The 18,026-nt window shown below is 35.3% G+C and overlaps 1 protein-coding gene across 1 annotated transcript in view; it reads right to left on the reverse strand.

The window, feature by feature from the left end:
* The window catches only part of ERC1 (ELKS/RAB6-interacting/CAST family member 1), a 516,249-nt gene that overhangs the window by 125,746 nt on the left and 372,477 nt on the right, over positions 1-18,026 (reverse strand). The window contains exon 16 of the mRNA XM_047065409.1: positions 515-659. Within this exon, the coding sequence (XP_046921365.1) occupies positions 515-659 (145 nt within the window). The remainder of the gene's footprint in view (positions 1-514; positions 660-18,026) is intronic.

Below are 18,026 nucleotides of genomic sequence, written 5' to 3' on the forward strand. Positions count from 1 at the left end.
GACTCTGGTTGGATCATTCAAAAGAAATGAGCCTTTTTCATTTCACCCGGGCAGAATTTCATTAATTTCATCCAGCCATTGCACAAGTTAAAAAATGCTCTCAGGAATGCCTGGGTGGCTTAGTTGGTTAAGCAACCAACTCTTGATTTCGGCTCAGGTCATGAGCTCATGGTTGTGGGATTGAGCCCCAGGTCGGGCTCTGTGCTGGGTGTGGAGCCTGCTTAAGATTTTCTTTCTCTCCCTCTGTTCCTTCCCAGCTTGAGCATGTGCACGCTCTCTCTCTCTCTCTCTCTCAAAAACAAAACCAAAAAAACTTTCTCATGAGACTTGTGACATCTCTAATTCCTAGATATAGCCAGAGATTTGTGAAGATTAAAGTCTCTGCTTACGAAAACTAACTAGATACAAAGATCAGATGTCTAATATGAGACACGAGACCTTAAAATACAAGCTGGCAAAGATAAAGGTAGGGAACGGTGTGAAAGCTGGGGCTCTCCCTGGCATTTAGTTATACCTGCTGTTTGAGCTGCTGTACCAGACGATCCTTCTCCCGCTTCAGTGCAGCCACTTCCTCTTGGGTCTTTTTCTTAGAGGATGAAAGCTCCAGAAGAGCTATGTTGGCATCTTTTTCACTAATGGCAGCCAGAAGAGCTTCTTGCCTACAAAATAAGGAAAATTCCAGGGCTTTCATTTATCCTGAAAACGATCCTTTGAAGTTACTATTATTATCACACCACTTTATGGGTGATGAACCCAAAGCTCCGAGAGCTTATATAGCTTGCCGAAATTCACACCAAGTAATGGTGCAGCCAGGAATCCCACTCAGGTTTCTCTGATTGTAATGTCTTTATCACATGTTATACAGACATCTTAATAAAGAGCTCCTATAGTTAAACTCAAAAAGTAAACAAAACTAACGACTTTTAAACTAAGAATAATACTGTCACCCATACATTTGACTCATTTAACTTATTCTTTTGATAAGCATTTGGTACCTTCCAGGCAAATTGAGGCATTACTGAAACTGAAAACATTTTTATGTACAGAGTGAATAACAAATTGTAAACATTAGTAGATAGGATTTAGAAAATCAGCCATCTGTTCTTGGAGCATTCTAAACATCTACAATTCTCTTTCTCTCATCAATGCAAATACGTTTCCAGTCATGGCTTTATTTGGCAATGATCTGTGCACTTTGAAACAATAACTTAAACCTTACAGATTCCTTGTGGTTTGGCTAACGACTTTTTGGTTCACATCCAGAGGAAAAGAAGGTGGGATTTAAAAGAGGGGTGAACAGGAGAAATTTACAAAATAATCAGAATGAAGTTGGTGAGCAATTAGTCTCACAGTCAAAAATGCATTCCTCAATAGCGCATCTTTTATTTAAGTCATCTCTAAGAAGGCAGATTTGACTTACAGGAACTATTTAAGTGGCCTGAGCTTTTGACCTAAGGAAATGCTGAATCTGAGAATGAACTGCCCAAGTTTAACCTTGCTTCTGTCTTTTGTTAAGATAATTATGCTTCAATAGCAGTCATCTGGAAGAGTTTTAGTTTAGCCACAAACTGGAAGACTATCTTTTGCATATTCTGACAAGGATTTTCTATTTTCTGGATGGGTAGGTCTGGAGAACTCTGAACAAGCAGTACTAACAAATAGAGGATATAGATCAGCTTACATCATGGAAATGAAGATTTGTTTAACCAGTCTTTGCTGTTGGAAGGAAAGAAGATTCTCAGTGACCCCAGTCTAATTTTCCACTGTCCCCACACTCTATATAATTCTAAAAAAATGGCAGATGGCTTATCTCGTGAAGTTCTAATCAACACCAAAGGGATAACAATAGTCTAAATATATCCACTGACCACTTGAAAAAAATGTTAAGTGGTGAAATGAGCTTAAAGGTGGAGGAGTTCAAGTTGGTCTCACTATGCACAATTTCCTGCTGATTGCTGTCATCTGTTCCCTTTGGGGAAGCTCAAAGACTGACAACGCTGGAATGAGAAATGTGTTTTCTCAATAAGGTTGCTGCAGCATTTCTGTGCACCAATAGTCAGAATTACACATTTAGCAGCAGGCAAATAACAGAAGATGAATGAAAGATAAATGACTGTATGCAATTAGATCAAGTAATAAGCATCTTTGCAAATGTGAGATACAAAGGTGATGGGATCTGAGTTCCATTCTGTGCTCAAGGAAAGCCTCATAATGTGAAATAGTAAACATTATTCTATGTTGGTGAAGCATCTTGACCGAATTCCAAACTCTTTTATAAATGATATGCTTGGCCAGCTAGTGCGGTACAGTTAATCTCTGGGGTAAAATGTCACATTCCCAAACTGCAATATGATATAACAGGTGATAATTCAGATTCTAAATTTTAAAATAAAGGATGTGGCACTAGAGTGTGAGCCACTACAATAATGCCTTTTTACTAAGATATATCATTTTAAATCTTTTTCTCTTTTTATATAAAATTCAAATTGAAATTTTATTATTTCACTTATTTTTTATTAAGCATTGATAATATGCTACAAACTGCACAGAATAAAACTTCATCTCCCATACCCATTGCTCACAATCACTGAAAATTCCCTAACAGTTTAACATACCATTGTCCTTTCCATTTTAAAAGTATACCCTTCAAAAAAAAAAAATAAAAAAAAAAAAATAAAAGTATACCCTTCATACTGATTTCTACATGTGTATGTGCCTACAAAGGACAATTGATAGTCCAGAATAAAATATTTTTATTATATATTGCACATATATATTGGGTAATGTCAGAATCTTTAATGAGTATATTAGTTTTTAGGTTTTTCTTTTGTTTTTGGAAAAAGATAGTATTGTTCTCTTGTCTACAATTTTGGTAAATTTGAAATGGACAACTATAGGGGAGAACAACTTCATTAAAAATTCAGAAGAAAAAATTCCAAAGAGAGGCAAGAATATTAAATGTAATAAATAGTAACAGCCATCTAATTTTTGGGAATAAGAAAAATTGTTGTTCTCTCAATACATCTGGTAGTAAAGACCATGTGGTATAGGTGAACTTACGTGGTTAAGTTTTACAGAGAGCACTCAAAAGTGTCAAAACAAAAAAATTTTAGCCAACACCCTGCTTTTCAGAGGAAATGGAATTTAGCGTGGAAAAAAAAAACAAATTACAAAAATAATCTTATTTCAGTAGCCACTTAACTCTTAAATATAACTGGTTCTTTGGGAACAAAAAGGGTAACTTTGATAAAAGTAATTTGCATTCATGGAAGAACTGGAAGATACAGAAAACTATAAAGAAGAAAATAAAAATACCAGAAACAGCTCCTTTTTATTCAGAGTCAATTGCTTGAGATGTGGAAGTCACCTATTCAAAATCAAATATGGCTATTTTAAAGAAAATGAACCTTGATGGGGATTAATAATTACTGGCTTTAAGAGTCTTACTAACTCAAGTCTATCTACAGAAGAGGAAGACTCGCTAGTGAAGCACATTCTGACTTCATTTCCCATGAGCCCCGAGGGAGTAATATACGCACATATAATATGAAAGGTAATATATGTATGCCACAGCGCAGAGCAAAATAAGAACTGCAATGCTCTTCCTGCTAAATTACTCTCCTTGTTCTTCTGTTAAAGTCTTTCCCTCAGTTAAAAAAAAAAAATGTATACACAGAACCTTTCAAAGTGATTAGTGACCCCCTACTGCTTGACTAACATGCCATATTACTTGCATAATGAGTGGGTAGTAGCAGAAACCCAACTTTAAGTCATTAAAGAGGTCTTTTCACTCCATCCCTGGTGCTTTAAACTACATAACAGTTGAACCTGCCCTTTGACCTGAAAAATCTAATAGAATCAAGATGTCTCTAAAAGTACTCTTCTGTGTCATTTGAGCTTCAAGAAATAGTAAGACCACCTCCTTCGTCCCCTTCTCCCTTCTGAGAAATTTTGGAAACAGGAGGCAAATACTCAAAGCAAATGGAGCTCAAAATCTTTTTGAAAATGCCTGAATCCTTGAGAACAACAAAACATTAGACAGCTATCGCTAGTAAATAAGAAATATAATCAGTGTTGGAATGATGGTGGTTAATTTAACAGTGAATCCCAAATATGTGTTTTTAGTAGAAACACCAGACAGAAAAGGAGTGTGGATGAAGGGATGCCACCAAGGTTTATTTTTCCCTCTTCCTCCAACTGGATATTTCAAATTGAATGATTACACAATCAAGTTTCACAAACTCCTGAAAACATTGGGAGATCAGACGAAAGCAAGAATACGTCAGTTGCTTTGGATGTATTATTGTCATGGACATGTAAGCATAGTTTAATCTACTTCAATTTTAAGATAAATCTGAAATCTAGATTCTCTTATCGATGCCTCCTTGATTCTAATGCCTCCTTTACTTGTTATTTAACCATTTAACTATCCAGAGTGAGTAGTAAACTACTGTGCTATCTCTTCCACTCTTCCATCAGTGAGATGAAAAAAAAAATCCTTTTATTATTTTTTCCAACTTCACTTACAGAAGTCTCAGAGTATGGCACACACACTACCTTAATTAAGCTCAGTAAAAACCAGTTTGCAGGTGAGGCTACTTGGGCAAGCCTGACTGAAATGCCTGACCTTTCAAGCTTCGGTCAATGTCTTATTATCTCCACTGTAGGTACACAGAAATATCTTTAATGTAGAATGTCAACACTAAATAAAATTTTCCAATCTACCATAACAAATTTCTCTTTCAGTGTTAATTAAATCACCATATTTCTAGATCCACTGGCTGACAACATCTAAATAATTTGAGTTCTTTGCTTTCCATAACCAATATTCACATTTTGCTGGTTCTTCCTTTCTAATAATTTTTAATGATATCGTGGCTTTGTATCTCCAGATTCACTATCACAGTCACTACCATCCTTTTATCATGGGTCAATATCATTCTTGAACCCATTCTGATTTCTCTGTCCTTGTATAATGTCCAACTCTCCCAATTCATTTTAATCTGGTTTCTTACCACATCAAGTGCTTTGGCTTAATATTTAACCAGCTACAATTTTCAACCCATTTCTTCTTCACTGTCCTTCAAGGACCCTATATCACTGAGTTACCACTTTTCACTCAGATTTATGCTATGCTTTCTACCTGAAATGCCTGTAGCTTTCTTGCCTTTAAAACCTGACTCCTCACTTGACTGCTAACTTTTCTCTATTTAGCATTTCCTGTCAATTCACAGTTTAAATGATACTAACAGGTATGTGCTCTGTAAATATCAGTCAATTCATCTACATGTGCAGGGCTGGCTTCCCCAACTATATTATGTTTATGGCTTATATCTTTAAATTTTTCTTCTAATGTTTCTATGGGTTTGTTGGTCTTTCAATTTATTAGCTAACTTAATTTTTTTTAAGTTTTTATTTTTAATTGTGATAAAATACACATAACAAAAAGTTTACCATTTTAACCATTTTTAAGTGTTTACATTCGGTAGTGTTCCATACATTCACACTCTTGTGCAGCCAATCTCCAGAACTCTTTATCTTGCAAAACTCAAACTGTAGCTGTCAAACAACTCCCCATTCTGCCTCCCCAACCCAGCTCCTAGCAATCACCATTTATTTTCTGTCTCTATGAATTTGATCTCTCCAGGAACCTCATATAAAGGGAATCCCACTGTATTTGTACTATTGTGTCTGGCTTACGTCACTTAACACAGTGTCCTCAAGGTTGATCCATGGGTAGCATGTGTCATAATTTCCTTCTTTTTTGAGGCTGAGTAATAGTCTACTGTAGGTATACACCACGTTGTTTATCCATTCATCAGCTGATGGGACTTTGGGTTGTTTTCGCCTCTGGCTATTGTAAATAATACCCCTATCTTTAATTTTTAAAATATACTATTTTCCTTCTAGAGTCTTAATTCATGGCTTTGAACACCAGAAGCTTGTAAGCATAATTAATTTTCTGTATTTCATGTGCCTAAAAATTTACAATTTTTTTCTTTTATTTGGTATGAGTTACTCTCTATACTTTGGTATTATTATTCACCAGTGTTCCTTTTTGCCTAAAGCCTTTATTTTGAAATAGCTGGAATGCAAGCTCCATAAAGGCAGAATCTTCATCTGTCTTGTTCACTAATATACCCCAAGTGCCAAGAATAGTTCCTGGCATGGAGTAGGTACTTCACAAATGTATTCTGAACTAATACCTCTTTCAACTCTGACTCCATTTCTATCCAATGTGGTGGTTTGTTTTCCCAATTATTCCAATGTATTCCCTTATTTTAAAGCTGTGTTTCATTGTATTTTTAAAGTGGGTTTTTTTGGGGGGGGGGTGTCCCAGTAGCATGGAAGGCAAATGAGCAGTGAGAACAGGGAAAAATTTGAAAATATGAAAGAAACCAAGACTGGAAAGAGACACTAACTTTGGCTAATTTACATTTCATTTAAAGAAAGATTTGTTTTACTCTAAGTAGACAGATGACAACTAGAGTTGTAGGCTCAATTCTGGATGACATAATTTAAGATACAGTGTTAGAGGGTATCCAAAGGAAGGTGACAGGATAGGGTTATAAAAGGGCATGTTAATCCAAAAAGATTTATCCATACAACATGATAAAGGCTGTCCGAATAACAAGGAATAGCAGAAATAAGACATTTAATGTGTATTCCTCTAGAGGGCACAAATGGCACTGAAGGGAGGAAAGTCACAAAGAGATTTCAGTTTATATAAAATGAACACCTAATGTGTTAACTCTTGTTAATAAGTAGAATTGGGAGGCCTAAAAATTGGTAGAGCTTCCCATGACTGGGTGTTTGGAGAGCTTATTAGAGATACTGTATAAATGGTTTTGTTTTTGAGTGGTATGTCTACCCTCTTTAACTGTAAGATTTCAATATAACTAATAAGATGAGATAATAAATGGTAAGTGCCAATAAATCATATGGGTAGTGGATGCTCAAGGAATACAGTAGACAAAGAAATCACCTTAGGCCAAGGACATAGGAATTGAGAGGGACCTTATTCTGACAGAGATAATGAAAAAGACAGAAAAAGTGGCAAGTGTAAAAGCACAGGCATATGCGAGGACACATGGCGTAACTGGATTAGAGGGTTTCTATGGGGAAAGGAAACAATGAGAGAAGCTGAAAAGGTGGCTTTGAATCAGAGTAGAGATGGTCTGGAATAGCAGAAAGGAATAAACATGGATTATGAAATCCTTGAGGGTTCGGACCAAAGCTTGACATATAGGGGTTACTCAAAATACTGAATAAAGAGTAACTTGATTTTGATAAAATGGAAGCACCAAAAGTACTAGAAAAGTAAAATAGAGGTTTAGAAAGACTGATTCAGAGGCAAAGAGGGGAGACTGGAATGGATGATATTCAAAGCAGAAAGGTTAGGATGCTATTGCTGGAGATTTATTACGAATCAAATTCCCATATTACAAGAATAATTTTTAAGGAACAAAGAATAAAATTATGTCTAAATTTTGGATTCAAGATCACATGTGGGACTATGATAAACTGATATATTATACAATGAATATGAAATATAAAATAAATATCACATTTATGTTTTGATGCTGGAAAGTAACTTTCAAATGTCACCAAACAAAGACTATCTTAGGGCATTTGATCCAATAGTGTCTGCTGGGGTTCTGCCTTGTGTAATCTTCATACATTATAGTAGCCAGGCCTTTGCCCAGAACAATGTGGAATCTTCTCAATCTTCTCTTGCTTTATATCTACTGCCTGAAATAAGGGAAGAAAACTGATTTATATTAAGAAATACACTGACATAAGAGTGGGTAGAGGAGCTATCCCAATACGGACTACCTTATTTTTCAGAAGTCCTTGAAAAGAATCAAAGTTAAAAGAAACTGGTAGTAGTTATAGCTTAGTAAGTACGGTTGATTAAACAAAATTTTGCAGGGAAAATCTGTATTCAGTTTTTCTCCTCACTTTTTCTAAAATATGAGGGTTTTGATATCTCCACACACTACAGATTATGACAAGTTTGGAAAATTTAGTTCGACTGTGACATTATTGACACTTCTGTTATGAAGCTTTGCCTGCTTCTCAGACTGGCAAAAAACTTGATGTTTGTATCTACATTTGTTTGAAAAAAATAAAAGCTCGTATCTTTTCCATTTGTTTTAAAAAATAAAAATTAATTGTAATTTAATCCACAAAGAGAAAGGAAATCAGAGGTTCCCAGAGGTTGGAGCTGGGGGCTGCAGACTGACTAGACAGGGAAGGGAAGCAAGAGAACTTTCTGGAAATGTATTATAGCTTGACTACGGTGGTTGTTACACAGTGTATACATTTGTCAAAACTCCTATACTGTACCCTTAACATGTATACATTTTATTGTATTGATATTGTAACTTAATAAAGTTATTTTTAAAGTCATTAAGATTTTCTAAAAGAGGAATGTTACACAGCAAACACAACAACAATAAGCACAATGTATTTTTTCATTATGGTAAAATATACATAACATCAAATTTGCTTTTTTAATCATTTTTTAGTGTATGATTCTGTGGCACTGTATATTCACAATGGCCTGCAACCATCAAAATCATGATCTTTCTCCAGAACTTTTTTTTTCCAACTGAAACTCTGTATCCATTAAACACTATCTCCCCATTCCCTCTTCCCCCAGCCAGGGCAACTACCATTCCACTTGCTTCTCTACAAATTTAACTACCTTAGTTAACCTGATAAGTAGGACCAGATAGTATTTGTCCTTTTGTATTTGGCTTATTTCATTTAGCATAATGTCTTTGAATACAATGTATTTTTATTCCCCCCAATTTAAGTGACCTTTAAGATAAAATATACACTGTTAAGTATTTTTCCCAAGTCTTCTTTCAAACTTCTTTTCTTTACTCATGTTTTGAAACAAGAAAATCAGATCTCTAAGAATCTATGCCTTTTATTCAGTCATTGTTGGACTAGGAAGTGGCGGTGGCAAGAGGCAAAATCTGACGGACTGAACAGATGGGGAAAGGTCTGAGGTGGAAGCACTGACAGGACTTAGTGAATGAAACTGGCCTTCTGCTCTCCCTTATTAAGTCTAGTTTAAGAGTATAATATAGAAACATGGTTTCAGCGCTACATCTACAGACTGGAAGTAACTTAGAATTTCTGTGAAAAAATTGTTTTCTGTCAATGTTAACAGTCATTTACAGTAATACTAAAAATCTGTTCAAGAAATAGAAGGTAATATTTATAGAAGTTTTACTATTTGGTTAAACTTGAAATAAATATTAAATTACACAAAAGCTTCTCTGCAGCTATAAGACAACACCACCTGAAAAAGTACTAGCAACAGAATAAAACAATCTGGAGATAAAAGGTCTAATAAAGAACTTCATGCAAAAATAGAATGGCTTCCTTTTAAGAAACACCAGAATCCAGCTCTTCCTCCATGAATATTTTAAGTAAAATGCAGCTTCCCTGACTGTAAATAAGGTCTCAATAAACTCTGGACGTTCTTTCTACTTTCTCCCCTTGTTTCGTAATGAAGAATCAGCTATTAGTTTCATCCTTTATGGGGCTGATTAGCTGACAATAAGTAAAAAGTTCAAAAACTACACCTTCAACTCAATAAATAATCACAATCATATAAATGATGCATTATGTGGTGCAACGCTCCAGAGTTTTGCTTTCCTGGAGACACTTTTATAAAACCAATTTCATGAAAATTCTAAATAGTAAAATAGACCATATACCTGGAATCTAAAAACTAGAAATCAAGAGATCAGAATTAGTCTCAGAATATGTATGTATATATATACATACATACATACATACATATATATATGTATATATATATTTATTTATATTAGAGAGACAGAGTGTGAGCGGGGGAGGAGCAGCGCGCGCGCGCTCTCGCGAGACAAAGAATCTGAAGCAGGCTTCAGGCTCTGAGCTGTCAGCACAGAGCCTGGTACCGGGCTTGAACTCACAAACCCTGAGATCATGACCTGAGCCAAAGTCAGCGCTTAACTGACTGAGCCACCAAGGCACCCAACTCAGAACACATTCTTTAAAAAAATGCTAGAAAAAAAGGATTACTTTAAGGTAATATCTACTCATTTAATGTGTCATTTTACTTGATTAGAATATGATCCACTAAAAATTTACAGAATCCACACTAATTTGTAAAATAATGGTACATAGTACCTATCTTTAAAAGAAATCTAGAGGGGCGCCTGGGTGGCTCAGTCGGTGAAGCGTCCGACTTCGGCTAGGGTCATGATCTCACGGTCCGTGAGTTCGAGCCCCACGTCGGGCTCTGTGCTGACAGCTCAGAGCCTGGAGCCTGCTTCAGATTCTGTGTCTCCCTCTCTCTCTGACCCTCCCCTGTTCATGCTCTGTCTCTCTCTGTCTCAAAAATAAATAAACATTAAAAAAAAATTAAAAAAAAAATAAAAGAAATCTAGAGCTATAAATTATTCAAATACCAAACTGTATATAAAATGCATCTACATAATCTCCATATTAAAAGATTCTAGTGAGTGATGTATTTTTTTGTGATATCCAGATATGCAGAGATCAAAACTCCCTTCAATATTTTATGCAGTTGGTTGAGCGTCTAACTCTTGATTTTGGCTCAGGTCATGATCCCAGGGTCATGGAATGAAGCCCACGTCAGGCTCTGTGCTGAATGTAGAGCCTGCTTAAGATTCATTCTCTCTCTCTCTTTCTCTCTGCCCTTTCCCCCTGCTCATGTTCCCGCTCTTAAAAAAAAAAAAAAAGTGTACTTACCACAATGAAATTAAAATGAACTACAACTTATAATGAAACAGATACAGAAAGGAAAACAATATCATTTAGGTAAGAATCTTAGACTTTGTTCTTTATGTAGTCACAGTTCATTAGAGTGAGTTGTCCCTATCTCTGGTTCTGTATAGAAGTGATTTCTACCTAATGTCCAGCTATTTCCAGAGAGAACTCATATAAATAAAAACATATGTTTTATTTGATCTAAAATGACTCACTGTTCATGCTACAATTCCTCATGCTACAATTATTGATGTTCATCTTAAAAGAAAAAAAAAAAAAGACTCCACCGACCCTACTTTTCCCTAAACTTCTATGCCTTCTCTTTTTCCCTCCTGGTCAAAATTTTAAAAAAATCTAATAGAGTTCTAATTAAAATTTTGGATTCCTTATTTCAAGATGGCAGACCAAAAACCTCTCAGCTCCCTTCTCCTTTAGAAAAATCACTCTCAAATATCAGGATAACAACAAATAGAAACAAATCCTAACCTTGAAAATACAAGAGTTATGGCAAAGTGTAATATAAAGAGAAAATGGATAAGCAAATTCTTAGAACATGAAAAGCAATCCAAAGTGTCTACTGAGGAAAACAGCTATGAGAGGGGAATAGATTTACCTGCAAAACCCCAGAAGAGCTCAAGAATGATTAGGTCAATAGCTGTGGAAAGTTGTATAACTTTAAAAAATGTTTCAGACTTGCCTTACAAATAATGGTTCTCCATTATTTGGTTCTCCAACATAAAATAAATTATTAAAAATGGGAGTCTCTGCTCTACTGCTGACCTACTACACCTGAATTTCAAAGGATGGGCATCTATAACTTTTAAGAAGCAGTCAAGGTAATTTTGAGACCCACTACTTTACAGAAAGATGAACTAATTTAAAAGACCAACAGTAAGGTATTATAGGTACCCCTGATTCCTCACATGCTTGCCAAGCCTCAATTTTTATTTAGTATTTGCATTTACTGTTCCTAATTCAATAAATACATAAAAACCTTCTAATTCTATAGTGAAAATAACCAGTTATTTTAAACTCTTAAATTCTGATGATACTGCAGACATTAATAATATTGACCATCACTGGACTCAGAAATATCATGCAGAGATGACTTCTGCAGTGTAATTCTACCCAACAGATTATTTGAAAAAAGGTTTAGGCAAACATCTCATAATGCATTCATAGGCAAATTTCCTCCTTTATGGCAAGGGCCATCACAAGACAGACAGGTGAACTCAGAATCTCCTACTTTCTAAATCTCTGTCTTTAAAAATAGCTGGCAGTCAAGGGAGTTTTTGTTGGGGATTATTCAAATCCTATCAAAATCCCTAGTGAATTATGTTCTTAAACCCACTGATTTCTGCTGGAAGTGCTGGGGGTGGGGGGAACAGCTTAGCATGAGCCTCAAGAGATGAAGCTAAGTGGTGGGTTCACAGTAACATCTGGGGATGATATGTACAAAAAGATTTATAGTTTTTTTTTTATTTTGTCTTTACTGTTTCATAATAGTATGTCTGTTCTGCCTCAAAGTTAATGGTGTAATATGAACAGAAAATTTCAGAATATGAACCTCTCTTATAATGATGTAGTCCCTTCAAAATAAGGCACACCTGTTATTGTCCTACTCACACTTTCAGGCTATACCATTTATTGTGTCTTCTTAAGGATGTCTCTATTTCCAAAGGAAAATAAACTCTTAACATTGTTTCTCAGAATTCAAACTCCAGCATACCTCCATTTATTTAGATGTCTGTTTTAAGAATTATTGAATGCTTTAAGCAATTAATCCCTGTACTTTGTCACTGTCCCACTGTTTAGTTAACCTTTTCCAGTCATAGATGGATAACATGTCCATACCAGCTGTCCACACTATGCTACCGTGGAAGCTTGCTTTTTTTTTTTTTTTAAGCTTCCACTGCATTCCAAGTCTGTTTGCTATGACATTTGCTAGAAGAATGCCGATGGTATCATGGCACTCATTTCTCCACCTTGCAGAATGATCCAGAGCTAAGTGTGTCTTGATTTCACAAAATATCCAATATCCAACATTATACATAACATGTAACGTTTGAATTGTTGGTGCACTGCCTGAAAAAAGTGGGTACTGTTCCCATGACTAAATACTCACAATATTCCTCAGGTTATAGATGAAATATATAAAATTTGCAGGCATATAGATTAGTAATGTGAGGTGTGCTGAGAGAGGACTAGAGACACTGGTGTTGCTGAGATCTTGAAGGCGATCAAAAGCATTTATTGGCCAAAATAGACGAAAACAAATTCAGTAATTTATTACCTTCCTCTGTTAATTATTCAACAATTGTATTATCCATCTGCTATTAATTTGTTGGCAAAAATTGTAAGACCAACTCCTCTCCAACACAGCTTTGGAATGAAACATCTGGTGGAGAAATTCTATAGGCATGGGCAAGGAGTTGTGCCTGCATTTGGCAGATGAATTATTATTGTTGCCAGCTTGGATGATCCCACCTTCTCTGCATCTCTTCTTAGGTTCTAGCTACTTGTAAAATGCCAAACATAATTTGAAAAGCATGGTTATTATACCTAATTTTTCATATATATATATATATATATATATATATATATATATGGCACATGATTACAGTAGGCATAAAACAATGGGAAATGCAGAATTTTCTGATAAGTGTTTTTTGACATTTTCTGCATAGCAATGGTATTATTTTTAATAGGAAAAATATTACTCAAAAGTAGTAAAGCAATAAACATCACTGCTTACTAAGTCACACATTTACTTCTCAAAGATATAGGAAAACGACCACTGAAAATATATATTTTTTTAATATTTATTTTTGAGAGAGAGAGAGACAGAGTGTGAGCTGGGGAGGGGCAGAGAAACAGGGAACACAGAATCTGAAGCAGGCTCCGTCCAGGCTCTGAGCTGTCAGCACAGAGCCTGACATGGAGCTCGAACTCACAAACTGTGAGATCATGACCTGAGCTGAAGTCGGGACGCACAACTGACTGAGCCACCCAGGCCCTGAAAATATTATTTCGAAACAAGTTTTGGGATTTTACTATATGTAAACTTAAATAAAAAATTTGGGTCGGGGGCTCCTGGCTGGCTCAGTCAGAGGAGTGTAAGACTGTTGATCTCAGAGTTATAAGTTTGAGCCCCATACTGGGTGTAGAGATTACTTAAAAGCAAACACACACACACACACACACACACACACACACACACAGTAAAGATTTTAAAACTAGAGAAAATGATAACTATAACTGATTATATTTTGTTTATAGCCTCTGGGCCTCTTCCTCCTCAATTGAATATTTTATTTCTCTTAGAGTCCCTCTACTTTGTCTTATGTTATAGCAATATATGCATTTTCTCTATTTCTGAAAGCTGATTGATGTCATAAGTGTTATCAAGTCTACCTTCAACTCAGCCAATCTGACTTGGCTATAGCACCTAACTGGTGCCTTCCTTATAGGGGTAATTCCATTTTCCATAGTGCATCCTCTCTATGACTGGATCAAAGGAGTAATAAAGACAAGATACCTTCTCTTATTTCCAGTCTGTTCCACAGCCCCAAATTTCACTTCTAGCACACACAGTTGTTCTTTAAGTCAGTATTTCTCAAAAGTGTATTCCACGGAAGTACAGAAAGAGATGTTAACAAATGTCCCATGAAAAAAAGATTTCCATGGTCAAATAAATAGAAGGAACACTGGGCGTAATAGTACCCTGGTGAAGAACTCACAAGAGCTTTTTATGGTGTAGGTTACACATCTTTAATGGGAGGCTACATTTTAAAGCAGGGGTAGCCAAACTACTGCCCACAGGCCAAATCAGACTAACCATCTGTTGACATACAGCCTGTAAGCAAATAGCTTTTACATTTTTAAGTGGCTGAAACCACAAAAAGAAAATTATTTTTTTCTAAATGGTTAATTTTATGTTATGGGAACTTTACCTTATTTTTTAAATGTTTATTTATTTTTGAGAGAGTGAGAGCAAGTAGGGGAGGGGCAGAGAGAGGAGGAGACGGAAGATCCAGAGCAGGCTCTGTGCTGACAGCTGAGAGCCCGACATGGGGCTCGAACTCACAAGCCCTGAGATCATGACCTGAGCCGAAGTTGGATGCTTAACAGAGTGACCACCCAGGTGCCCCCCCAAAATACTTTTATGACATAATGTAATTTGTAGTATATTTTGTGAATATGATTTGAAATGCAATTTTCAGTGTCCATAAACAAATTACAAATGGGAAAAAGCATATCCATTTGTTTATGTATTTTCTATGACTGCTTTAGCAAGGCAACAGAAAATCAGAGTGGTTGTGACAGACACCAAATTGTCCCCAAAGTTCAACATATTTACTATCTGGTGCCAACTCTTTTATAAGCCATTTTCCAAACCTAGGTGACCACGGAACCCTACTTCCTCAGTTTTCTGGGGAATACCAATAAACAACTGTAGGAATACCAGTATTCCAAGAAAACAGTTTGGAATATGATGACTTAACAATAAGCCAACGATCTCAAAAGAATGAATAAAAGAGTATAAATGCACTGGGAAAAAATTCACCATGATCAATACAGCCAACTTGATTACCACAGAGTTGGCTACTCTGTTAAGCATTTTAAATAGATTAAGTAATTTAATCCTTACAATAACCCTATGAATTTGAGAAAAGAGATATCTAGTAGGCAGATGTACTGATGGGCCTGGGGCCAGGCCCTGAATTAAAGATGGATGTGGAAATGGTCAGTAAAGAAGGTAGCTGAAATAATGAAACCACCAAGACCAGAAGAGAGGCATATAGCACTGGTAGAATAACAGTCTATAAAAGAACTAAGGGGAGGGAACAGTCTTAGAGGAATAAGAAAACAAGAAGACAGTGGTATCTTGAAAGCCAAAGAAAGTATGTTTCAAGCAATAAGAAGTCATCAAATACTTTAAAGTGTTTATAAACAAGTCAAAATAAGGAATGCAAAATTTCCATTTGATTTAGTTTTTAGAATATTTCTAGTTACTGTGGAAAGCAGTTTCATGGCTAGGAGTAGAAGCCATATTGAAAAAGGTTGAGGAGTAGACACACACACACACACACACACACACACACACACACACAGTGAAATACTACTCTGCCATGAAAAAAAAAGAAATCTTGCCATTTACAACAGCATGGATGTACTTTGAAGATGTTATGCTAAGTGAAATAAGTGAGACAAAGAAAGACAAATACCATAAGATTTCATCCATATGTGGAATCTAAAAAAATCAAAACAAATGAACAAACATAACAAAATACAGAAAAACTCATTATCTATATCTATATTGATATATAGATAGATATAGGTAACAGATTAGTGGCTACCAGAGGAGGAGGGTGAAAGTGGGCAAAATGAGTAAAGGGATCAATTATATGTATGTATGTTTGTATGTATGTATGTATGTATGTATGTATGTGTATGTGTGTGTACACACATACACAATATTTTCTTTATCCATTAACCTATCAAGGAACATTTAGGCTGTTACCATTTCTTAGTTATTATAAATAATGCTACAATAAACATACCTCTTTTTAATATACTTTTTCAAATCAGCATTTATGAGTTCTTTCAATAAGTACCCAGAGCTGGTTCATATGGTAGTTCTATTCTTAATTTTTTTTTATTAATCTCTACACTGTTTTCCCTAGTGGTTATACCAATTTTACATTCCCACCAAGAGTGTATCAGATATCCTTTTTCTCCACATCCTCTTCAACATTCATTATTTCTAGTCTTTTTGATAACAGTTGTAATAGCCATTTTAAATGGTATGAGGTAATACTGCATTATAACTTGAATTTACACTCTCCTAATCATTAGTGACATGGAACAACCTTTCATGTGCCTGTTGGCCATCTCTATGTCTCTTTGGAAAAATGTCTTTTCAGAACGTCTATCCATTTTTAATTGTTTTTTTGTCGTTGTGTTGTATGAGTTCTTCATATAATATGGATATGAATCCCTTGTTGGATATATGATTTACAAAAACATTTCCCATTTACTATGTATCCCTTTTGTTTTGATGATGGTTCTTTCACTGTGCAGCTTTTTAGTTTGATATAATCCCATTTATTTATTTTTGGTTGTTTCCCTTGCCTCTGGAGTCAGATCCACAAAAATACCACTAAGACCAATATCAACATTTATCAACTATGTTTTATTCCAGGTATTTTATGTTTTCAAGTCTAACATTCAAGTCTTTAATACATTTTGAGTTAATTTTTGTGTATGGTGTAAGATCGTGGCCTAGTTTCACTATTTTGCATGTGGCTGTCCAGTTTTCCTAATATCATTTACTGAAAAGATTGTCCTTTCTCCATTGCATGTTCTTGGTGCCTTTGTTGTAAATTAGTTGTCCATATATGTCTGAGTTTAGTTCTGGGACCTCAATTCTTTCTGCTGATCTGTATATCTGTTTTATGCCCTATATCACACTATTTTATAGCTTTGTAGTATAGTTTGAAACTAGGGAGTGTGATTTTTTCAGCTTTGTTATTCTTTCTCAAGATTTCTTTGGTTACTCAGGATCTTTTGCATTTCCATACCAGTTTTAGAATTATTCCTTCTAAAAAAAAAAAAAAAAAGAGGTTAGAGTGGAAGAGAGCCAAAGCATAAGAGACTCTTAAAAATTGAGAACAAACTGAGGGTTGATGGGGGGTGGGAGGGAGGGGAGGGTGGGTGATGGGTATTGAGGAGGGCACCTTTTGGGATGAGCACTGGGTGTTGTATGGAAACCAATTTGACAATAAACTTCATATATTGAAAAAAAAGAATTATTTCTTCTAGTTTTGTGAAAAATGCCATTGGAATTTAGATAGGTATTGCCCTGAATCCATAGATTCCTTTGGGTAGTGTGGACATTTTAATAATATTAATTCGTGCAATCCATGAGCATGGAATATCTTTCCGTTATTTGTGTCTTCTTCAATTTCATCATACAGGTCTTTCACCTCCTTGGTTAAATTTTTTCTTGGTTATTTTATTTTTTTTGATGTAACTGTAAATGGGAATGTTTTCTTCTCTTTCTGATAATTCATTATTAGTGTATAGAAATGCCACTGATTTCTGTAAGTTGATTTTATATACTGCTATTTTGCTGGATTCATTTATTAGTTTTAACATTTTTTGGGTGGAGTCTTTTGGGTTTTTAATGTATAGTATGGTGTTATTTGTAAATAGTTTTATTTCTTCCT

The sequence above is a fragment of the Lynx rufus genome, unplaced genomic scaffold, assembly GCF_022079265.1.
Source record: "Lynx rufus isolate CCGP_SWC_20201006 ecotype Redwood Valley unplaced genomic scaffold, mLynRuf1.p SCAF_7, whole genome shotgun sequence".
Classification (NCBI taxonomy): domain Eukaryota; kingdom Metazoa; phylum Chordata; class Mammalia; order Carnivora; family Felidae; genus Lynx; species Lynx rufus.